Source organism: Styela clava, chromosome 9 (genome assembly GCF_964204865.1).
Source record: "Styela clava chromosome 9, kaStyClav1.hap1.2, whole genome shotgun sequence".
NCBI lineage: Eukaryota > Metazoa > Chordata > Ascidiacea > Stolidobranchia > Styelidae > Styela > Styela clava.
In genome coordinates this window covers 21,797,709-21,824,003 of record NC_135258.1, presented here as the reverse complement: position 1 = coordinate 21,824,003, position 26,295 = coordinate 21,797,709, and the positions used below count along the sequence as shown (strand labels likewise).

The 26,295-nt window shown below is 35.4% G+C and overlaps 1 protein-coding gene and 1 long non-coding RNA gene across 2 annotated transcripts; one reads left to right on the top strand and one right to left on the bottom strand.

The window, feature by feature from the left end:
• Nucleotides 1-12,325: 12,325 nt before the first annotated feature.
• LOC120340196 (uncharacterized) lies at nt 12,326-14,711 on the bottom strand. The gene is made up of 3 exons (XR_005569279.2): nt 14,631-14,711; nt 13,713-13,873; nt 12,326-13,409 (listed from the first exon to the last, which is right to left on the bottom strand). It is a non-coding gene; the product is annotated as an uncharacterized LOC120340196 (long non-coding RNA).
• Nucleotides 14,712-15,268: 557 nt separating this feature from the next.
• Nucleotides 15,269-20,267, top strand: LOC120340191 (uncharacterized). Its single transcript, XM_078116189.1, has 8 exons — nt 15,269-15,518; nt 15,611-15,735; nt 15,840-15,870; nt 16,524-16,580; nt 18,156-18,239; nt 18,515-18,571; nt 18,873-18,962; nt 19,104-20,267. The coding sequence occupies exons 1-8, from the start codon at nt 15,392-15,394 to the stop codon at nt 19,421-19,423; spliced, it is 891 nt and encodes a 296-aa protein (XP_077972315.1). The 5' UTR covers nt 15,269-15,391; the 3' UTR covers nt 19,424-20,267.
• The last annotated feature ends 6,028 nt before the right edge of the window (nt 20,268-26,295 follow it).

The following is a 26,295-nucleotide window of genomic DNA, read 5'->3' as shown; positions in this document are numbered from 1 at the left end:
GTTTATTAACTGTCGTTTAACTCACTCACTGAAATCGCAAAACTGTCCAACACAATGTTCTAATAAGTAAACGCAAAAACAAAGCCTTGAAACTTGATGTGCAACTTTACTTCAAAATTGTGCTCAAATGACAGAATGTAATGCAATAAATGTTAGTGAAGCGTCCAAGGAAGTACGTTTAATTTTTTAATTTGAAATATTTTTACGTAAAGTTTGACTTTACTTACCGACTTATCCAGTCAATAATACTACAAACAAGTTAAGATTTATATTCCAATATCAACTGCAAGAAAAATATGATAAAATAGGATAATATTAGACCAAAATAGGAGAAGCACAAAACCTATATTCCTAACTGTTGCCGACTACTAAAACACAATTCAAACATACCATTTATTGGAACCCGTTTATTCAAGTACATTTAATATCTATTACTAATCGAAGGCTTGCTCCTTTTATTCAAGAAACTTTAAAAACGTTAACAAACTTTCATCAATTTTATTACAATTGATATCAACCAGATATACCTATCTAATCAAGTTCAGGCACAATCTATCGTTCAAGTGCCTGTCAACGTCGAATATAGTTAGTTATACGCATACATTTTTGTGTCATCCAAAGGTAATTTTATAATATATATATGAACTCTGCATAGTGGTTTGCATTCTTTTAAACGAGTATGGTTAGATATTCATCTTTTGTAAAAAAAAGTTGCATTGTGTCATTTTGATTGTTATTGTTTTTATACAGGAAGTGTCTACAATACGAGGGCCGTGCTATGGAATTTTAATGAAGGTTATTGTTGTTCTTGTTCGCGTTTTTGCTTGTCCGTACCAAATGTTTTTTATAGTTGTCAAAAATGAAAAACATTTATGTAGTTTAATCTCTGTGAATTTTCAGTGTTAGAATGCAGTGTTCGGAAAGCATCTCAAACTGAAATAATAATAATTGCCTGAATAATATACTATTTTTAGTATCAGAGCCTTTATATTAAATAAACTTATTTATGAGAACATAAATAACTAAAATTTTGATTAATCTGTTTTTCATTTCATGTGTTTTTGACCTTAATGCTCTAAAATATATGCTCACAATGTACAAAAATAAAAGCAAAACGTTTTTCGAAAAAATGTTAATTCAAAGCAATACAGGATTTAATATTGAGTTGATTTATTTTAACGTTAGAATGATTTGAGTAACTTTTCAATCTCATTGCATTGTCTGTGACACAATACCCGATAGGAATTTTATTTATACAGTATATAATCCAAAATAATCGCGTCTAGAACATTGGTCCGCAACTGAGATGGGCCAGTATGGCATTAATTAAACATTTGGTATGAATTGTATACACTGTTAAAAATTTTTACATGGAATTCCAAGTTGATTTCACCTTAATTCAAAGTGAAATCGACACGCTTTTCCCTGTAGAAAGTACACGACTTGCATGTATACATGGCATGGATGTTCGTGTAAAATGCATGATAGAATTTCCCTGTATATGCAGTTACAGGGAATTCCGTGGCAGCAATTCAAACTTGGAATTCCGTGTATTCTCTAAGACCTAAGTAACACCCAATCTTTATTTTTATATTTTTATGGAATTTATAATTCCAGCTTGTTACGTCACAATGTTTATAAAGCAATTTCGCGTGTTCTTATCCCGGTATCGCTTATTAAAATTATTCACGAATCGAGATAGTTTCATGATTGCTCTGCTGCATGGAAGTATTTTAGTACTGTGTGGAAGTATTTTAGAAAACCTGATCCCGTTGTTTAACGTCATTTATGTGACAAATTATCAGTGTTCGACGTGCAAATTTTACTTCGAGATATATATCATATAAAGAAACACGGCTTCAACTGCGCACTTGTTGTATCGCAGGGCTGGGGAGCTGGCTTAAAATCAGTGTGGCTCCAACTCCAGAGCCAGAGTATATTCAAGCTATGGCTCCGACTCCCGGCTCCGGAGCTTCATTTTTTTAGCCCGGAGCTGGCTCCAGCTCCGGCTCCGCACACTATAATGTATTTGATAGTACCGCTAAGCTTATCATTTACAAAAAGTCAATGCCTCACTGTTATTTATTTCATGATTTTATCACACACTTGGTAAGGGAATCATGAAAAATCAAGTTAACACTTAATATTGTGAGTTTCAATGGATATCTTATATTACTATATTTCCCGGCTGTTATAGACCCCATTTTTTGACCTGAGGCATCTTATTGGGCAGCTAGGCTTGCTTGATTTCTGTGGCCAACTGATCAGCGTATTTTTTGCAGATGTTTTCTCAAACATGATTTGTGTGAACCGTTCATTTGGGTTCATATATTTTATTTTGTGAAGAAAAGATTTACATATAGGAACCGATAAAAGAGCTTAAACATATGGCGACGTAAATTAAATCACATTTGTGAATAAGTATGTAACACAAATTTCACTTGGTAAATTGCTTTTGAACAATAGAATTGCACTCTGAGCACTATTCTATAAACTACAGTCGATGCAGGACAGAAAACGTGAAATGCAATAATCTTTGTTCATGGAATTTTGGAACACTCAAAAATAACAACTTGCCTATTAAAAGTATTTTTAATTACCGTATGTATTCGAAGAAGCCAAAGGGTCTGCTAATCATGATATTTAATTGACTTTGTATTGCCAGCTGTTATTTGTCATATTCCCTACAAACATTCAAAATGATTTTCGCTACCTTTTTAACTTAAAATTACCACGTTGTTGTTATGAATAGTTAATTTTGTGAGTATGATTATACCAAACAAACATGATCTGTTTCTAGCCATATAAAATTATTACCGCATGGCGCCAACAGAAAAGCAATTTTTCTGTTGTCTTATTGGATAGCTATAAAAATAGACATCGCCTTTTTTGCTGGGAAATACAGTATATTACTAAATGTTATTGAAATTAAAGTGAATAAAAACTAATTGAACATTGAATGGCCATTACATAATTCATACGAGCATTTAAAATGGATTTGTTCTTAAGAACAGTATCGCTTCTACTAAATCTTCTTTCATTGAGGCTCGCAGGCCCGAACGAATTATGCGCAGGGCCGAAAACAATCTTTCCACACTAACTTGGGTTGGAGGCAATGCTGTCACCATATATGCCACATTTTGAACTATTTCCGGATATTCTGGGATGGCTTTTAGAATATCCAACTTATATGAGCGATCTATTTTTTCTACATCATTTAAAGCATAAAAGAAGACTCTTTTGAATTTGGAAAGCGGTGATAGTTCAGAGTTTGAGTTTCTACTTTCCTTCTCTGTTCGGCGACGTTTGGCTTCAATGTCAAGATGTTTTTCAAAATCTATTTTGCATTCGGAACCAGAATCAGAGGAGTTCCTTAAAGGCCCACTAGCACAGAGTGATTGGTCTTCAAATTGTGTAGCTCGTGATCCACGGTGCATTCGAACAGCTATATCACATAGCGCTGCCTTTCCTCTATTGAGCTGTTCTTCACTTAGGGCAGAGGTGCACAACCTTTTTGCTATTGGCGGCCACATTGCATTTTATGTGTATTCAATACGGCCGCCAAGGAGTTGATGAGCGCGCCGAAGACGCGCGAAAATTTTATTCAGCTTTTATGACGTGATAACCGCGTATTTGACCCTGGCGAAGTGCAATCTGCCCAATTTTGAGGTACGTAGGACTACTTGGAAGTATAATATTCGCATTTTAAACGGATTTTTCTTTTCGGTGAACCTATTTTTGAGCAGATATATTGGAGCAAGTTGCATAATGGTTGCACAATTTAAAAAAAAATCGAAAGTCGGGGAGGGTGGAGGGCCGGTCGCCCCCATTTTCTTGTCCTCAAAAGTATAATAAAATGTCAAATATTTTAATGAATTTAATCTATAAAAGTTTGCAAAGAATTGTAGCAATTTATTGACTTCCTTGGTCTTGAATGTGGGCAGATAAACTTGCAAAGTCGGGTAACTGGCCTTGCTAGGCTAGCTTGCTATGTTGTTAGGCTGCCGAAACGCGGATCAATCTGAACCGTGAAGGGAAATCTCCAACAGCAAATACACCATCCAGATTAGAACGCATCGTGTCGTCTGACATTTTTTGCAGTGCTTCTGTTTTGCTTCAATATACGCCAGCATAGCCGCCAAATCCTATATTTTGAACTTTGTTTTTCATAGGATTTTGTATGTGGACGGCCGCAGGTTGTGCACCGTTGACTTAGGGTAACCCTGTACATAGGATCAACATAAATAGCCGCTAATAATATAGGGTTATCGAGGAGACATTTTTCTCTGCGCAGCATAGATGCTTTTATAGCATCTGCAATGATGCTACTGGATTGTGAAAGTTTATAAATGAGGTTTTTCCACTCTTTATAAAAGGACCCTGGTGTCAAATCTTGTGCCTGTAACCTTTTGGTGACTAAATAGGGCTCCCGAAGTAATTCTTCTAATTGATGTGTCTGTCGCCATTTCAAATCAGTCAAGGTTATGTCTGAATTGGCCATGTCAATTAAACTGTTTTTTATTTCTAAGAGCCGCTGAATCATTAAGTAGGTGCTACCCCACCTAGTGGCTTGATCTATTATTGCACCTTTTCCTGTTCTACGCTTCAATATAGCATCTATTTTGGGCGTCCTGGCCATGACTGAGGTTTGACGTAGCTTACTTAGTAAAGTGTGTACATGCTTTTCTTTCAAACCATCACGAATAGCAAGCTGAAGGGTATGTACTGCACACCGCATGTGCTCAATTGGATGAACAGCTGTTATGCTGTTTACAGCACTAACTGAAGCTTCATCTGATTCACCTTCATTCAACTCATCATCACGTTCAACCTCGTTCCCACTCATATCTGCATTAAGTTTCTCTATTGTTTTTGTCATGTTAGAGGCATTATCTGTCACAATCGCTAATATATGTTCTTTTCTAATTTCAAACTCTCTTAGAACTTCCTCAACAAAATTTTTGAAGGAATTCACTTGTGTGTTGAGCTTGTGTATCCCGTACTGATAATGTACGGATGGCTATTTCATTTTTATAATCCACAAATTGAACATTTATAGCGAAATAATTAGTTCTCTGGCTAGTACAAGCGTCCATTTTCAAAAAACAAAATTCCCCATGTAATATATCCTTTAACACTCTATTCTGACACTCGGCTTCCTTCACCACCATATCATATCATATCATCATATCATATCATCATATCATGTCTCTCCAGTGATACTCCCAATTTGTTAGCCATTTCTCCATTTAATCCGAGGAATGCTTTTGAAGAGAACAGTTGAAGTGCAGCTGCATTATTCACCACCAGCTGTATGATATGTCTCTGGAATTTTTCTTTAGTCATGGAAATGGTCACTTTTTGACTTGTGAAGTAGCTTGAGACAGAGATTTGTCTACCTATATCGCTGTCTCTCTTTGTGTCTTCACTGTCTTCTTTTTTGACAGACTCGAAGGCATCAAAATGATGTCTTTCCAAATGCCGCTTCAAATTTGAAGTTTTATTGATGAACCTGAGATTGCAAACGGCCCCATCTTTCTTTAATACTTGGCAGATTAGTGCATTTATATCCACACTCTCTTTGAAATATTTGAACACTGCGGACTTTTTACTTTTGCAAGCCATGGTACAAGGATTGCATTCTTACAAATTAATTTTCTCTAAGTTAATATTAAATACTATTTAAAATGAAATATTATATTGTCATGAATGGCAATAAGATTAGGTAAGCATTTTCTACAAGCGAGAAATTGTATCGTATACATCAGGGGTTCCCAAACCGCGGCCAGCGGGTCAATTCCGGCCCGCGTAACAATTTAAAATGGCCCGCCGAACTTGAGTAAAACGATGTTGTTATGTCATTACCACAGTTTAAGCACGTGTTTATCGCGTAACAATTCAATTATGCCGATATCTCAATAATACGTACCGGTATTACCGTGTTTCCCCCAAAATAGAACAGATTATTTCAATTTTCTTTCGAAAAATATAACTAGGGCTTATTTTCGGGGCGTGTCTTTTATTTTCATGAGTCAAAAAAAAATTACAAAGATTTTCAAATATAAAAAATATGAAAACCAATATCCATTTACTTAAATGGCACGTTTTCCTCTTTCACACTTGTTAGATTAATCATTTACAACGTGTAGTAGTCCGGCAGATAAGGGGACGTTTTTGGCTCAAGTTTGATTTCAGACATAAAGTTTTTTTTATTTGTGATTATTCATCTTGGGGTCATTGCCCATCATTTCTACATGGGTGTGGAGTTTGCAGCCTTGAGCAATTTTTTTTACGGCTCGATATTTGTATTAGTGTTTTTCGTCAAACCTGTGCATCATAATGACGCACAACCTGAACCCTAACCTGTTACAATACTATGTTCAGGTTGTGCGCAATCTTGGTGCACAAACTACGCAAGCACCAAATTTACTAGGAAATAAAATCCATAACTTTTAGGTATTTATTGAGATATTTGTATTAGTGTTTTTCGTCAAACATGTGCATCATAATGACGCACAACCTGAACCATAACCTGTTACAATACCATGTTCAGGTTGTGCGCAATCTTAGTGCACAAACTACGCAAGCACCAAATTTACTAGGAAATAAAATCAATGACTTTTAGGTATTTGTTGAGCCCAGCTATGGGTCGCGACCCATGAACAGTAGGATAGGATTTACATATTTATCACCGGGGAGAGGAAAGCCGATAAGACGGCTTATCCATATGGCGAACCACGGCCTCTCGTCCGGTTACCATTCCAAGTCGGGTATGGGATTAGTTTTTACTGTATTGTTTTGTTTTCGGAAGCATGGACTTGGTGGTGGAGGAAGCCGTAACCGACCAGCGGTTACGTGAACCACCCAACGACGGCGAGGAGTCCAGCAATCCTCTCGCACATAACCATCCCTGCATGGGATTCGAACCTGCGAACCCACGCAGAGTAATTAGAGGTGCGGTGGCGAGCGTATTCCTAACGCTTAGCCCGTTGAGCCACACCGCCGCGCCAGTATATGGAAATACTGTCGAAACATACGCGTAAAATAAAGAGTACTATTTCAAAATACCCGTTTTTGTTGCAATTACCAATACAAGCCTGGTTCAAGTGGATATACACCCGGTGGAGAACAGTCCACTATTTGTTAGCGAGAATTGTTATGCAGCGGGATAATCACGACAACACAGTGAAAGATAATGATATCACGAGAACAAGAATGAGAAAATTGCTACATTTTATAGTATATCCCTGGGAAAGAATGTAGTTCATTCTTATGTTCCATGCCAATGCTTTTCAAACTACCAAAGACTCTCAACACTTTTGCTTCTTCTCTCCTATAAAAATACATTGTTATTATATATTCGCATTTCCATCTGTTTTTTCGTGCTCCCAGATAACCGATCATCGGCCTCCAAGGAGGACGGGGTCCCCTTTTAAGAAACCCTGTCATAAACTAAAAGAGGCGACCGTGCTTCTCTTGCCTGTTGTCATGCTGTCCCTGGAATTCAGCTACAACAAAAATTTCACGAAAAAGAATTTTTAAATTTTATGATTTTATTTATATTCTCAACAATGAATGATATACGGGTGGTAAAATGCCAAGTTATTCCAACAACATGATCATGTTTTGCAATTTACAACCAATATTTTGTATGTAACTTTGTTTGACAGAGCCCCAAGAGCTCTAACTACAAGTATCGAAAATGTGAGGCCAAAAAAGTCGCACTACAACATTGTCAAATGTGCTGTATTTACGATAGATAACAGGTTTATCAAAAAGAATTACATGAAAAATGGTAAAATAAAGATCAATTCAGCAATATCTACTTGGTGATATGCATCTGTTGATGATTTTATGTGTTTGTTTCGGAAGTTTAATAACAGAATTAATTGTGGTTGTTGGGGATGTTTTAAAAAAAGGTGGCATGGAAAAAAGTTTTCACAAAATGTCAAGGTTTGATAGTAGTAGAGAAGTAGAAAAAATACTCCCCATGTTTTTTTTTCATTTGATAACCACGCCACAGAACTTCCCCGATAAGTATACGCAGCAATTGCGAGAGGAAGAAATGCCAAGATGGGATTTCATCAAGCATTGCAAACCAATATTAGCAATGCTTATATATATTCGCGCATTCGCATTTGAACAGCGTGGAAAAGATTATACCCATCTACACACTTTAGGAACTATGTCAGATGAGCGTCATTATATCGAATATCCGTAAAGAAATAGTGCAATGAGAAAGGACATATAAGGCGGAACTTTCAGTAGTATGCAATCAAATAATCTTATTGTAGAATATATATTTAAAAACATTTCGTCACGCCAAATGCAGTCCGAAACTTTTTGTCTCTGGCTGAGCTTAGATACCAATTGGCACTCATGTAAACTGGTAAGACTGTAAGAGGCACGCGATGGAGCAGATACTAAGAGTATCCATCCCCCAGCTCATTTGAGTGGGTACTGCTGTTTTTATTGCAGATGTTACTGATCTATATTTGTAATAAAGATTTACTGGCATCACGATTTAAGGATGTTGGAAACCAACACGCAATATTACAAAACTTACTTTCAACACGCGTTTTGAATAAATGAAAAAGCTGAAACTAGTATTCTTTAGAACAGCATACAAATTCTATGGAATGAAAACATACACAAAAGCTCGTCAAAAACCTATAGCTCAATAATCAAGTGGAATTTGATCATGTGCACAAAAATGTGCGCGTTACTTTGTACAACCGAAGCACGCAGGAAAAAGTGTGTGATATACTAGTATTCAAAACGTTTGACTCAACTATGTTGGCATAACAGGTACACATCTCGGTTTCGCATACAAATACCTTCTATCTCCACAAGGATATATTAATTTTGCCAGAGTCAATGCAGCACTGGAAGGTTGCGGTTCTTCCAAAAGAAAACACGTTACACATCTTTAGATACCAGTGGATGGTTTTACATGGCCTTGTTCGGAGTTAAAGACGAGGTCAAATATTCCAATCCAATTCAACTAATAAAATATTTCCCAAGTCCCTAAGCTTAAACTAGGAAAGCAAAATGCGCGCGGCAACGCAAATGTAGTTTGAAGGGGGCAATAGAAACTAGTTAGATGTTGTTGATGGATCTTGGCTTGTATTAGTGAAATAAACAACCATTTATTCTACTAAAATTGAATTTCTGACATTGTAAGGAGATTCAATGTTACTATTTATGCAAAACTAAACCATGTAGTTATGAAATAATTGTTTTTAACAAAAAGGCGCTCCTGAAGTATTCGTACCAAGATGGCGCACAACCTGAAAATTGTATGTTTACCAGGTTATGGTTCAGGATGTGCGTCATCTTGGGCCGAATACTTTAAATCCACCTAAAAAAATTGCTCAATATTATATTCTCCACACCCACTTGGGTATCATTATATATGTCATATACATTATATCTAAACAATAAAAAAAACTTTATGTCCCAAAACAATGTTAAAGCCCGATTCTGCCGGACTATAGGGGTGATTTCCTGCTATCGACTAGGTGCTACTGACTATACGTCTTATTTTACGGCGAGGCTTATATTAAAATCATTCTTAAAATTCAGGCTAGGTCTTATTTACGGGATTGGTCTCATGTGTCAAAAAAACAAACAAAACTAGACTTTGCAAATAGACGTTTCCGGGATAAATGGTAGCTTTCATATTTCTGTATTGCAAAGAATCAAACTTCAGCGATTTGTCTTCCTTGCCAATGAAATATTCCAGTTCTGAAGGAATACGACATTAGGCGCCATTATGAGTCAAACAAACAGATTGCAAAAAATGTCAAATGAAAGTGAATCCACTGAACCCCAGCTAAACCGCCGCGAACTTTCGGGCGCTAAACTCTTCCGGCCCGCGAACATTCTCCCGATTCTAAATTTGGTCCGCGTCCAATAAAGTTTGGGAACCCCTGATATACATCAACTGGCCATTCCGACACCTAGGCATGCAAGCCAGCATGTCATGTTTCAGCATTGCTTGTACATGCCCAGACATGTCTACGTGATCGTTACTGTTAGTTACGTCACAAAGGTAAATTAGCGATCGGCCGATCGTTTTTTTCTTGTCCACAATTGCCGATATATTGCGCAAGCCACACCTGGACTACAATCAATTATCGCGCAATCCCGATTTCGACTAAATCCACTGAACACACTCCATGTAACCTACCGCGTCGCATCATTATATCGCGGTGCAATTTATGAGACGAAGACAAGAAAACAAATCGCATTTTTTTCGGAATCCATTTTCGTTATATACAACCAAGCTGAGAAAGCCGATGACCTAACCTTATATACGACACTTCAGATCTAAATTCGGAAATATTACATAATATTTAGGGATTCCCAAATAGTCAAAACGCCCCTCTTTGCAATATAGTTTTGTTTTTTACTAGTAGTCGTTAGCGGCAATGAGGTTTCTTAGATCGCCGAAATCAAATTATTCGCAAATAATATTTCTGTGAAATTTAAGTCGTCTGTTTTTTTTTTCATCTACAAAAGTATTTTTAACACTTTCCATTAAATACCATTTATTATAAAAAGAAAAACAGTGAGGAGTTGTAATCAGGTAATCGTAAAATAGCCGGTTACATTGGCCACTAATCGACATCAATAAATATTAGTATACATATATATATAGTAATTTGATCGTATAGCAAAAAATGAATTAAGTGTGCAACCCCGTTAACGACCGCGACTGCTTGTAGTTCTCAAGCATGAAACTTAAGTTTCACAGAAAACAGTATATCAGAATGCATTACCGCTACTTTTCACGACAAAATAACTTTATCAGTCCATATTGCTATATCAAAGTATTCCGATACTTTTTCAAATTTTAAAGTAATAGTCACTTTTCGCAAGCTGTTTGTTTGTTTCGTTTCCGTGTGAAATCTTCAAACGATTTTATGCGCTTTGTCATGTGTTTTTAAGACGACCAAATAGAATTGTTAGATACATTCATTTTTCAGTGCGAGTTACAGCATTCTTTCACGGTTGCGTGGTGGATATTGTCGCCATTTTCGCATTTATTTCCAGTTACGTCGGGAAATTATTAATTATGTAAAGATATTATTAATAACTAAACGCACTCACTTTTAGAAAACCTTCCCGCAAAGCGTTTATTCTTGCCAATCCCGCGAGCGAATGGAAGTGAAATCAAAATTTGAATATTATTATGTTCACACGTCTCGCTTAGATCCAACCAAGGTCATATATTAAATAAGTTGTTTTCATACGTTTTGTTACGATACCCCAATAAACTTTCGCAAGTCGGAAAAATAAGTTGCTTTATTGGGAAGATTAGGTAAATATAATTTATACTTTTTCCAGCGCTTTGGCGAATAATTTTGTTTATAATATTAAAAAAAAAACGACTTGTCAGAAAATGATTTTCTATTGTGCTAAAAATGTAACCTATGACCCATACCAGCACTTGCCTTACTGTTTTTATTCTGTTCAAAGTAACTCAATGTTGCGTCGACTTACGAAATAATAAAAGCATCTCTAACATAAACGACAAGCTACGGACGTAAAATGCGTGGAAAACTGCCCGATTATAATTAACTTTGATTCATATTTTTGCAATCTTGCCAAATCGTTATCGCCGTTTAAAAATACCAAGATCCGTGATATAATCCAACACTATTTACTTTAGAACAATAGTAACTTGATTAATTATACAACTATTTAGTTCTGTTAAGTGTTTGGAGACGCCAAAAATTATAGAATTAAAATCGGCGTAATTACTGAGCATAATTATTATTTCTCAACCCTAGAAATTATTAAAAAATCAGAAAAGTGAAAAAAAATAATTCTATTGTCAGGAGCTGGAGCCGCTGAAATTTCTTGCAGCTCCGGCTCCAGCTCCATCTATCATGGCCAGCTCAGCTCCAACTCCGACTCCATCAAAATGTCACGGCTCCAGCTCCGACTCCCCAGCCCTGGTTGTATGACATTGAATATCCGATTTTGCAATGAAATCTTGAACAATATATTTCGAAATCGACCGAAAACTGATTCTGAATTCATCATTGTCAAGTTTCCATAATCAGAAATTTTGGTACTTCCATTATTTTTCACATTTATTGAGTCCTTACCCACACAGTTAGTAATATTCTTTTGAATTAAATGCCACAAGAGATAAACTTGCGATGGCGTAATCATATTTGAAGAAATTGTACGGTATGAAAATGATTTGTACCTGAAATGTCAGTTAACGGTTAAAATAAATCGTAACCGTTAACCATCTGAAATCGGTTAACCAATCCCAGCCCTACTTATGACAGATCAACTAAAACAAACTTAGAGAAGTTTATTCTCAAAAACGAATCACCAAAAAATTAAACATAAAAATCACAGGCACAGACAGGGGGTGTGGTAACGACCCCAAAACTTTCAATATGTTTTTTGGTGATTTTTAGGCATATTTTTCATAACTATATATGTCATCGAAATAACAAATTTCTCAGCATGCGCCAAGACTTAAGACAATTTCCAAATACGACCATGAACTCAAGCTAGAAATTCTAATATTTGACCCCCATCCCCCCCCCAAAATATATTGTTTTCGGCTTCCAATTGATTACGGTCCAAATCTGAAGAACAGTACATTATATTATTCAAGTTTGATTTTGAAAATTAAGGGGGTTTCCCAAAATCAGGTTTTCGTGGAAAATTTCAACAAAAAACAGCCAAAAATTGTCATTTCAATATAGTCTGGAGCGATTTTCTAGTGTTTTGATACTCCAGAGCCGTATTCCTTAACAATTTAATACCAAATTATGTTGAATAACGTTTTGGCAAGCTAAAAGAAAATTATGTTTTTTCAAATATATATGTTTTTTTTCTACTAGATTTCCAACAAGTCGATTTAGGTACTATTATACATAGTCACCCATTTCTCGCTCATTGTACCGCCATTGATAATGAACGTTCACAAATTTAATATGCATATTGAATACGTTAACGTACGTTACCAATGACAGTACTATCAGCGAAGGATGGGTGACTGCATTATGAGGACTTAATTGTGAAATCTACTTGGACTATAGTTAAAAATCTAGAGAAATACCCTAGAGAGCAATCGCACCAGACTATTACAATGAAAGTTTTCATACAATTTTCTACAAAAAAAAACGATTTTAGGGAAATCCCCCATTTTCACGAAATCAAACTTTAAAAAGAAAAAAAATGTGATTTCCTCAATGTAAGATAACAGGGAAACTAGGTAAAAAACTGTGAGCTTTTTTGTTACACAGTGTATTCGAAATTATATACAGTGAGTTCGCATATTTTAGAGGTCGCATATTTTCTTCAGCAATCTCCTTCGGGTTGGTCCCATGTCGAATTTTCTTTTCTTCAGTGTTACTGCCCGCTTACCGACATATCTAAAAAGGAAAGAGGTCATAAATCCTAAGCAAACATATATGCACAATTAGCAAGTGCCAGCCAAATTCAGGCAGGTGTTGACAACCCCATTATGTGATGTCAAATACAAAGTCAGAGAAACATGCACACCTCGTCTGTTTTTTAACTCCATATAAAGTTCTAATATAATGCTTGCTATTCAGCACAACTAATAATCCTGCACAGCAGTCAAGTTAGAATCTGAGTAGTTGTATGCAAAAAATACATTTACTTACTACGATTAAGTTGTCATAAAATGCTCAATAGAACTTGTTTCAAAATACCTTTGAATAAACTCAAGAATAGAAGCAGTCTTCTTTGGGTACACCAAAGGCAAAAATATGCCATGAATACATACGTTATTTCATTAAAAAATCCTCCACTGTTGCCAATATTATCCTCTTAATAGACACATAGTAAGAATATTAGAGTGTCAGAGAACCCCCTGTAAAAAGGAAAGTGAACATAGCTCAAACCCAAACCTACATATTTGGAGAGACTCACAACTAGGGCTGGGCATTTTGAATCGATTATTCGAATCGAATCAAATAGTTAATAATTCGGATCGGTTCAAAGCAAAATTTCGAATCGCCGCCATCTTTTTTTTTCTTTCCGCCAATAGTTGAGGTAAATTTCTCAATTTTCTCAACGCAGTTGTGACATATGATGAAAAACGTGCTTTTTTATTGTGTGTGAACACTCAGTAATCTGCCTGAGTGATGTATTCTATGTTTTCAGTAATTTATGTGTCTGAAAGACCTAATATAATAAGGAAGTTACACACAATTTTATATCTCCCGAGTATTCGAGATTTGATTCGAAAAAAATATTCGATTCGATTCTGAAATCATCAGGTATTTGAAAATGCCCAGCCCTACTTACAACGCAGGGCTAATGACAAACATCAAGATAAGATGGTGGATCGTTTTGCTTAAGAACAGTAAAACCACAGTGTGAACAGCAAGCAGTGAGTCTCGAGTGTATAACATGAGAAATCATAATTCTACTTGCGGACGAGCACGTGCGAGATATATTTAAAAACAGGTCTTATTCATCATTGCTCGAGTAAACATAGTAAATCCATTTTTAAAGCATTCACATGTAGTAGGCCTATAAGTTTCTGACATTATATAGCTATCACATAGTTCGATAATATACTGTACTGGTATCGCCTACCCATCAGTATAACTCAAACCTCCTACATTGATCAACTTCCTCATTAAAACGGAAGAACTCGCCTTCTTGGTCAATAGCGGATCGTGGTTCATGACAGTCAGTCGCTTTATCGCTTGCCGCATATGTTTTGGTGCGAGAAAATAAGCGTCTGTTATTGGTTTGTTTAAAAACGAGAGAATACAGTAGCCAATAAAAAGGCAAAAGAGATGACGTACAGTGAAACCCCATCGTTCTTTCGGGAATTCCCAGTATATTTTACGTCTTCACAAAAACAGGGAAGTGAAATGTATTTTTAACTGCCATTTCCTTGTTAAAGCTACGAAAATTTTTAACAGTGAACGCTATGTTAAAAGTATTGCTCATGTAAAACAAATTTCCTATTCCTATATGACTATTTGCGAAGAGCTTATTGTAAAATTATTGCAATGACTTTAACTCGATTTACTGTTAGATTAACAAGTGATGCAGTCGATTGTGAGAATTAGTCATAGTCAGAAATATTTCCTGAACTTCTGACCATTGTGATCACAATGAAGTACTTTGTTACAGCGAAACCGTTGAGCGAAACCGACGTTATTTCGTTTCTAACCTTGTGATCTATTGTCGGATAAAAAGTGACGAAGTTGCAAATTCAAAATGTTTAAAAAACATGTGTATTCACGCATTCAGCATTTTTTACTTGAATCTGACTCACGTGTTATGGATTTCCCATGCAGTTCTGTTCCAGTTTAAATATAATTTTCAGTTATTCGCACTTTTGGTGAAGCTTTAATGTAGGTAAAATAACATGTCGAATTTTTACGGTAACGTCGAACCACCAGAGGAGACAAACGAAAACGTTTATGAGGAGTATATAAATCACGCCGGGTCATCTGTGGCCACGGGACAAGATAACAGACAGACTATTAATATAGGTAACGAGTTTTATTACCTTAAAAATCATGTTCAGAAATTACTAACATCATCATAATATGTCGTCATTTAAATTATGATAAACATTTTATAGACAATGCTTGCAAGAAAAATCCGGAAAGGAAGAATCGAAAAATTAGTTGCTGTAACATCGCCATAACTACAGTTCTCATCTTAACGTTTGGACTAGCAGCATGCGGAATGATTTTTGTCGTGCAGGTAAATGCAATATATGGCTTCAGACTGCATTTGACAGACTAGCGATCTCAAACAAATAGTATATGTATGCTGGCATCTAATTTCTTTATTTGTCTCATTCTCAGAATAATAATAGAGTCGAAAAGCTGATGAAAGGTATGTACTCTTCACTTCTAACTTACCTATTGGTTTGAAATGATTTTGTATTTGTATCAAATTTAACTTCTGAATATAGAGTGCTATATTATTTTTCATTTGAACCTGTAGAACTGGAAGTGAAAATTGAGAATCTTCTGACCAGAGTAAAGCGCAATTTGTTAAATAAGATTTTTTTTAGAATGGCATTGCAATTAAGATGATCATGTTTACGATATTCTAATTCAATGGAATACAGAAGACGCATTTTATTTTAGTGAAGTTCCTATTATATCTATATATTGTAACTCAGCTACATTTACGATACTAACAAAAGTTGAATTGAGGTGGGAATTATATACACACTCTTAATTACATTGAGATTGCAGCTTGGTCAAAATGTCTCGTAAATAAGAGAGAAAAGAGCTCCAAAAAGGAAATGCGCTTTCGGTACGAAAGAACATATTGTTAATGCAAGAATTAATGTTAGTTTGATTTTCTAAATATTGTTGATTATGAATATAGATATAACTTTTATGTCCTAGTCTCAAGGTAGATGCTCGTGTTAAAAATAAATTATGTTGAATGATATATATTTTTTATCTGTTCAAGTGATGCATACGGTTCTTGATAATAATATGAAAACGACCTATATTTCTTATTTAATTTTATAGAGTTGGAATTGCAAATTGAAAATCTTACGACCAAAGTGATGCGCATCAATCACAGAGGTTTGTTAAAATTGAAATGAATGACTTTTATTTAACTTAGTCCATTTCAGTCAATGCGGAAGTTGATAACTCAAATAGAAAATTTGTCAAGTATTTGTTTGTGAATGTATGTGTTATTCTACTTTGAATGTAGTCAAAACTAATAAATGAACACAATTGTTTGACAAACGTTAGTGCGCGCAGACTCGATCCAGTCGAACTCACATCATGTTTGAAGGTACGAACTCAAAGTGACTAGGACTAGAGCTGTTTAAACAAAGGGAATTGACTCGAACTCGATATCTGAAATTCGCCAGACAGACTTGATCTAAGCTCAAAGATAAAATGAGTCATTTAAAATTTTAAATAACAAAAAAATTGTCAACTTGCAACTTAACACGTCGATCGGTGCTGCGCTGGTTAAAGAATAAAATACACTGGCTTGTTGCAGCGGTAAATGAATGCTGCCTTCTTGGTACGAAAGAAAATATTGATAATACTTGATTAGTTTGATTTTAAAAACATTGTAGTTATAAATAAAGATGAAGTTTTGAAATCTTTATTTCAAAATGGCTTCTATTTATCCATTACTTTGCTGTTTATGAAATTTCCACGACTCGACTTGTGACTCGAAACAGCAGCAATTCGAATTGACTTGACTCATACTGTTACAAAATGTTACGATTGAGATGCTTGTATTTACAATATTTCAAGTTAGGAAAATACAGAAGAAGGCGTTTATACTAGTTAAGTTACTGATATACACTCTTGAACATATAGTTAACTTCAAATCTTCAACTCGGTGAAAGTGAAAAAGTGTCTGCGCGGACGCTAAAATTTTAATTGTAACTTCACCTTTGACATATTGGTGATTGGCTAACGTTACGGAAATATACACGGAAGGTAATGGTCGAGGAAACAACGGTTGCAGATAACACTATTAAATGAACATAATTGTTTGGCAAAAGTTAGTTCCGCGGAGACTTGATCATTTAAATCGATCCAGATGAGATCAAGTCGTGTTTGAAGGTTCGAATTCGAAGCGAGAGCTGTTATAACAAAATGAATTGACTCGAACTCGAAATCTGCTATCCGCCAGACAGACTTGACCTGAGCTCATATCTAATTTTAAGTGAGTCATTTGGTTGGCAAAAAATTGTTAACTTGCAATTTAACACGTCGATCGGTGCTGCGTTGGTGAAAGATTAAAATACACTGGCTTGTTGCAGTGGTAACTGAAAATATTGTACCACATGATTTAATGTTAGTTTGACTTTAAAAATACTGTTTGACGAAAGTTTGAATTTTCAGTATCAAGATGGCTCATATTTCTTCATGACTTCGTTGTCATGAAAGTTTCCATGACTCGACTTGGGAATCGAAACAGCAGCAATTCGAATTGATTTGACTCATACTGAGACTCAAATTTTTAAATTTGTTCAATTCGAAACCGCGACCTGTCTTATCCAAATAAATATTAACATTTGCTAAAAGACTTATTGTGGAATTGTATATGTTTTTCAATTTTCATCTTAAATAGTGCTTTTATTCCTCAAATTATTATGAAAACTCCATATTCTTCATTTGAAATTACAGACTTGGAGACGACAATGGTAACAATGGAGAATCGTATGAGAGAGATTGAAACTGACACCAACTTAATCCGCATCAGCAATGGAGGTTTGTGTAATAAGAATTATTTCATGGTATTCGTCTTATACGATAAGATAATATGACATTTTTATTTAAAGAGAATGCCTATTTGATTTTCATATTTCGTGTAAATAATAGAAGAGATAATATTTGGAAACAATGTTTTTACTTTTGTGAAGCTCATGTTAAAACGAAATAATGTAGAATTATATATATTTTTATTTGTTCCAAGTAATGCATATATGGTTCTTGATATTAATATATATAATCTATCTATATATATTTTTTATTTGAACTTATAGGGTTGGAAGTGAAAATTGAGAATCTTACGACCCAAGTGATGCGCACCAATCCCGAAGGTTTGTTCATATTGAAATGAATGGATTCGAGGTAGTCAATAGATCAATATGAAAATTTGTCATGTGTTCGTTTGAGATGCACAACATCCGTTCACGTTTGTGAATGTATGTGTGCTATCACGTACACATAAATCTCAATTGCCGCTAGGGTTCTAAGCAATTTTAAACCGATCTTCTTGACAGTTATTCTTCATTAAAGTTTACGATGTGCTTAAAGCTGAATTTGTATCATGTGTATACATTTCTATTGGTGGTATTTATCTTACTTGGAAAATTGTCGAGTGTGCAAATTTTTTTTAAGATATTTCTTCTTTCGATGAGATGGTCTCTTCTGTAAATGTTTCTATCCGCGCCTTGTTGAAAAAAACTATGAATCAGATAGAAAGATTAGGTGAGATACTATTGTCTTTCAGATTTTACTAATACATTTGAATATTTGTATGTGATTGCTCGAGAAAACATTACCCGAAAAACATAAATAGCCTCATTCTAAGTTGCTGACAAATATAACCGAGTATATTATCATATTTAGCAACTGTGCGTTTGGTGGGAAACAGCTCTCCTCAAAAAGGCCGTGTTGAAGTTCTTCGCAACGGTATATGGGGAACGATCTGTGATGATAATTGGAGTCAGCTGGACGCAAACGTAGTCTGTCACATGCTCGGTTTTGGTGACGCATTGAGCTACCCGGGTAACGCTCATTTTGGACAAGGAAATAGCAAAATATGGCTGGATGAAGTAAAATGCAATGGACGTGAAAACAACATTGCTCTTTGCCAACATGGAGGTTGGGGCATTCACGATTGTACTCATAGCGAAGATGCTTCCGTTATCTGCGATTATGTACCGTAATCGAGAAGCACAAGCAAAATATTTTTGTTTCTATATACAACATTCTCGAAGAAAAAACGTACAGTTGTATTCATTTTATGACGAATCAATAAATAATATTTCTTATTAAAATTATTCATCAAAAAGTCTCAAGACAGTTATAGTATTAATAAATAACATGATGTCCAAACGTGACTTTCATTTTTGAAGATCCCGTCAAAAAGACATTGATATCTGTGATTAATCGTCAGCTAGTAGATTAAAACAACTTTGTAATTGTGAATAAACTACTATCATCTAATAACAATTAACATTAACCTACATCTATCTAGAACTTGAAATTTTTTTTAAATGCTTTTGGTAAAAGTCTGTCGAAGTTTGAAATAGATAAATGTTTGCGTCATCAAAAGATAATTTATGAAATATCGTGGCTTACATTCTTTATCATTGCATTCTCCCTTTTTACGCTTTACATATTTTGTCTAAATAAATTTTAAACTAGTGTTGAAAACCCTACTGTTTGACGTATTTTTTTTTCTTCTGTTTTTTTATTTTTGAAAAAATTCGATGTAACACGGTTCCATAGAGCTCAAATCATGACAAATATAAAATATATTGCCCTTGAGAGATGATTTCATCTGTAACTAAAAAAAAAAATTGGTTTGGTATAATCAACAGAAAAGCGTTTTTTGTCCCAACAAAAACAGAAATTTGGCATTTACTTGAACTTTTTACTGCAATATTCTAATTTTCATTAAAAGTTATCTGCGTAAAAATGGAATCATGCAATGCAAATTTACAATAAAAGTATGGTATATTGGTATGTACATAAATAAAAGTTTGATTAGAAATGTTTGGGAACCTGGTTTACAGAAATCAACGAAAACTTTTTTTCAAGAAAAAGTTCATCCAAAGGAATAAGGATAAATTTAATACTTGGCAAATTATTTCAACGTTTTATGCCGATCCTCCACCTGGTGTTTACAATAATGTTTCCAGATTAAACCCGAGTGTTTCTCAGAAGGAAATTTGTTCTCGTGTATCGTTCCTTTGTGATGCAATATTACACAAAAATCTCGCGAACGAGGCATATTGTGCATCACAGGAAAAGAATATTTCTCGAATTGCGACACATGAACAAAGAGGAGAATTTAAGGAATGTTAAACTCCTATAAATAAATGTGTTTCTAGATTTGATTTCACCCTGTGATAACATTTTTCACTACACGCCAGCGCTCTTTCTATTTCATTATTTCTTGATTAGGGTTTTTCTGCATAGAAATGTCATCTTTCTACATTTTGCTAACACCAAATGAGAAAAGCGCCAATAGACTTACTCAACGTATGAGTCGCTCGCTATATGGAGTCTAGTAGAAATTTACTACATTGTATACTTTGAAAGGTCGATTTTTTGCGATCTCCATTTCGCTTTGCGCTTTTTCTTTATACACAAAGCATAATGCCTACAATACATGCGCTCTACAATGTGCCACTAGCTAACTCATTGATTCAGCCAATACTTCCTTGAAGTATATTGCACCACGCAAATACTTACACGTCAGCAATTACTTTACTTCCTTTTATTCATCTTCAATATCAGACTACATTTTATTTAATAAGAGATCGATACTCAAATATATGGACACGATAGCCGGTGCTCCTTAAGTATGCGTACCAAGATGGCGGACACCGGAACGTAGTATATTTACCACGTAAGGGGTAGGCCATAATTTCAGGTACAAATACTACCGGAGTCACTTGGCTAGTCCCCGAACTTGTAATAAAACAAAATAGGAAAAATGTAATGAAAATTATGGCCTAACCTTAACCTGGTACACATACTTCGTCCCGGTGTCCGCCATATTGATATTGGTTTACATATTTCGGGAGTACCGAAGTCAAATACGTAGTTATATCTTTTGTGCGAACGTTAGCAATTCGCTTCATTCTACCCCTTGCACTATTGCGTCAATTGATATAATTTGATGTTGCACCACGCAAATACTTAGCAAATTTCTCTTTGTCATATTACACGTCAGTAATTACTTTACTGCCTTCAATTCATCTTCAACAACAGACTATATTTTAAATAGTATTATGTCTTGCCTGTATATAATTAGAAATACCATGGTTATAAGTGGGTATATACATGGGTGGGAAGATTCCTAAGTGTAATTTTTCAAACCATGAAAGTTTGATGGTGTATATATAAATAAATACGGTATTATCCATAGATAAAAATGTCCAGTGCAAATGTACGTGGGTTCAAATGTTCATGAGCGCAAAAGTACACGGGTGCAAATGTACGTGGTTGTAAATGTACCCGGTTGCAATTTTACGCTGGTGCAAATGTATACGAGGTTACGCAAAATTACGGGGGTGCAAATGTACATGATTAAAAAATTACGGGGATGCAAATGTCAACACGGTTTAAAAATTAGGGGATGCAGTTTTTTCATGGTTCGGTCACTCTTGTTCACTTTCTCTTTTTTCTGCAATTCTGTAGACTGCCAGCTGGAATCGCCTGGTCGTCGAGTTTGCCATATTTCATTTTACTTGTATTGTATATTATTTATCGACTGACAGCTTGCTCGTTTTTATTATTTTCCACCCTGGGACAGTGCTCGCACTCAACACTCTTTTATTTTCTCGGTACCTCACTGGTCTATATACCTATCATCTTTTCTTGGCGGCTCGGCTGCTGTTGTCTCTACCCAGGTGTCCACTACCATCCATATTCACTATTTTAATTTTCCTGGGCTGCTACTCTGCCATCGGCTTATATTTTGCCTCTGCCATCTGTATTGTGTGCAGACGATGGCCTATCAGTTTTCCTTGGCGGCTTGCCTGCTGCTGTCTGCCCGTGTTTCTACCACCACCTTCACCATTTTTATTTTCAGGGTCCTGCTGTCCTGCCACCGGCTTTCTTTTCAGCACGACTGTGTGCTGATCCTGCCCTACAACTCGGTGGGGTTCGAACTCCTAATACCTGGCCTAATGTTTAATCTGAAGTCACTACGTACCCCCGGTTCGAACTCCTGGTACCCTCCTGATACATGGCCTATTATGTTTAATCTAAAGTTGCTACGTACTCCCTGCGCTACCGCTACTGATGAAGAACGGGTGTATCCGAATCTTACTTAATTAGCAACGCCACCAATGACAGCCCAAGACGATGCGAATTAACTCTCAAAAATCACAATACACGAACTGAATTGTTTAGAAGCATGTGTAGTTATAACTAAATGGAAGTCGTTTATCTGAAACTATCGTTTGCGTTTGCTTTATTCGTGAAAATAAAATTCTATCTCATTTTTAGTTCTTGTTCATTTTTTTTAAGAAAATTGTGTAATTGCGATAAGATATGTTGAGAAGTGAATCCGCGAACCAAATTTCTTACGTTCAGTCAGCTTTTTCATACTTCACAAACAGATTCAAGTTAATATTTGAGTATTTTATTTCAACCGGCCAATATCGAGGTATATGTCGTTTGACCGATTCGAATCTGCGAATTAGTCTAATAAACACTGAGACAATTGAAAAATCGTCTATGTGAATTAATGAAGTGCGGAAATTTCTGTAGTGCCCATTTTCATTTTTGCCACAAGCACCTGGTTATATTGCTTAATGCAGTGGTTTCCAACCTAGCAGCTATGTTTAGTCCTGTCTGACAGCATCATCCAAGTCTTCATTACGTTTCATTCAACTGCTCTTGCCCTAAAAATAATAGACTACAATCTAATTTACAAACGTTATTGCGATTATTCTGCAACTTTGTGATTCTTCCGAAACTATGCCAGCAAAAAATTAATCAACTGAAAGTACCGCACGATTTGGGTACAGATAGCAAACGTCAGCTTCAATAACAGATGCGTCGTATGTCATGAAAATTACAAGATTGCTAAAAATCTAAGCCCGCTGCTTCAGGCAAATACTTGCTTATACATAGGTTCTCAAAGTGCTCCGTACGGAATCCCAGGGCTCCGCGAGAGAAATCCAGGGGCTCCGCGAGCTATTCGATTACTTTTCAAAATACTGACTTGGCTAATTTTGTAACTGTTCAAAGAATCAATAACAGCTTTGATAAAATTTGACAACAAATATAGCCTCGAAATATGGCAAAGAGGCGGAATTAAAAAATGACATTATTTATAAGCAGGAGCGCAGCCAGGATTCTTAGGAGGAAGGGGGTTCAAAATTGGAATAGGAAATTTCCGCGCAACTTTCTTCGCGATTAAAAAGGATAACGAGATTTCTGTTGCGTAACATATACAATCCATGACCGATGTGAGCATTTAAAGTGTCTTGTCGTTATAATTTATTTGTGCTCATCGTTACTCACGTTTGATTCGAGATTACTATTAGGATTATTAAAATGAAAGATTACTATTCAAAAATAACATTACGTGATAAACTGCCAACTATAAACAAAACTGGAGTCATTATTTTGCGATCTTGAGATTTGTCAAACTTGATTTGTTCTTTCGCACTCGAGATTATTTTTAAGCAATATCGCGTTTAAAAAATCACAAGGTCTGGGCAAAATACGAACGATTGAAATTTATTTCATTGCATGTGGTTCCGTCGGTAGTTTCAGAATGGAAAAAAGGTAGACTATATCGCGCGCACAATTGACTGTGTTTCGATTTCGCAGTTATTACGATGAATAATCAAAGAAACCTAACATAAAACCAAATTTTGTGATTAACATTGTTTAAAAAAGCGTTTTGAAGTCTGCTGAAACTAAACTTATAGTGTGATCTTTCATTTTAAGTTTTAGTTTTATTATTTTAGAATGCCGCTTTTCAATCAAGAAATTTGAGTTGCGGATTTGAGTTACCTCTTTATTAATTATTATTTTTAGCATTTCGTCGCCGATGACCATAACATGTTTTTCACGTTGAACACATAATTTCCCACGAGAACAAAAAAGCAATCATCGTCGTCATTGTGGAACAATACATGTATATGCCAGAGGAAATTTTCGATTTAGGGAGAATAGACACCGGCGTAAAGATGTTTAAGGTTTAAAAACACACCATGCTGACGAAAACAATCGGCAATTGTAACAAAATGCAATCGAGCACATTATTAGCGGCCCTTTGGGTCTTCCAAAAATATCAAAAGAAAAAAGATTAGACCCCTAATTATTAATATGTTTGCCAAGTGTCAAATTTACAGCTTTAGTATATATTTATATATAATTTATCTTTTAAATGTAGATTTATTTATGACTTGTATTAACCCTAATAAAAAAGGTTTAGCGTTTAAATTAAGTAAAGTACATTTACCTTACTCAGGAATATTAATCGGAAAACAACAATTATAACATTTATTTTGGGGCTCCGTGAATAATAGTCAACCTTTTCAAGGGCTCCGCAACACAAAAAGTTTGAGAACCCCTTAACCTATGCAAGACAATGTTTGAATATTGTGACAAATACCTATGTTAGGCGAAAAACAAACATGGGTGGAAAAATGTTTAGAAGTCTTTCACGTTCATTATTATTCTGTTAATTGTAAATAAATATGCAAGCTGGTTCATATTTTTTACACATTGACATAAGTTTATAGGGTATATACTACCGTAGTATGTGAACTGGGTTAGGGTTAAGCCATAACTTTATTCAGATTTTCCTTATTTTAGTTATATTTCGAAATCGGGGACTGCTTGTCTTGACCAATTAAATATACCCCTTACCATAAGTTTCAGTCCTTGATGTAAAGTGGGCGAACAAAATTAGTTACCTCCATATTTGTACACACTTCTGGAGCGACCTATATGGGATTTTGCGTTTAATTTTAAAACCTTGTGCAAGCTTTGAATGCCTGACATCGGGTTAAATTTCTATCTTGAGCAGAGACTTAAATTATTTAAATAACTCTCGACGTAACATGTTACAGACAAAGTTTCTTTGTTTTATTTTGTATATATTTGACCTGGTTTATTTCAAGAAATATCGGCCATTGCTGCTCATAAATTACTTCATTTTTAAAGCAATTTCACCATCTGTTTGTGGGCAGGAATAGGCATGTCGGCGTAAACAAAACCTTTTATCGATCTTTACTTTTTTTGTTTATTTGTTATTTTGAATCATTGCCAGTCGGCTGTTTACAATTCATTTAGTGTTATGAGTTTGCCGTTAAGGAGTGCTAATTTACTTGCCGCAATGAGCGGATTTGTTCGCTTGTCTTTAAGTTAAATGATAGTGTTTGATTTATTTTGCATAATTTTATGTTGCTATGTTATTATGTTGCTGTTTGCATATTTTAATTGAATATGTTATTAACCCTGCCTGTTGAGTTGGTCGTAAACTTTAGCAACCTTCAACATTAATATATCAATTTATTTGGACCTCACTCATGCATGACGTTACAAAGTAAAACTGAATTTGCTCACCCAAGCTTGACGTCACAAGACAAACACCCACAGGAAGTTACAAGGTGAAACTGACTACACTCACTCATGCATGACGTTACAAAGTAAAACTGACTACACTCACTCGTGCACGACGTTAAAAAGTAAACCTGATTATGCTCACCCATGCATGGCGTTACAAAGTAGAACTGACTGCGCTAACCCATGCATGCCGTTACAAAGTAAAACTGACTACGCTCACCCATGCATGACGTTACAAAGCAAAACTGACTACGCTCACCCATGCATAAAGTTACAAAGTAAAACTAAATACGCTCACTCATGCATGAAGTTACAAAGTAAAACTGACTACGCTCACCCATGCATCACGTTTGCAAAGTAAAATTGACTACGCTCACTCATGCATGACGTTACAAAGTAAAACTGACTACCCTCACTCGTGCATTACTTTGAAAAAATAAAACTGACTGTGCTCACCCATGCATGATGTTACAAAGTAAAACTAACTACTCAC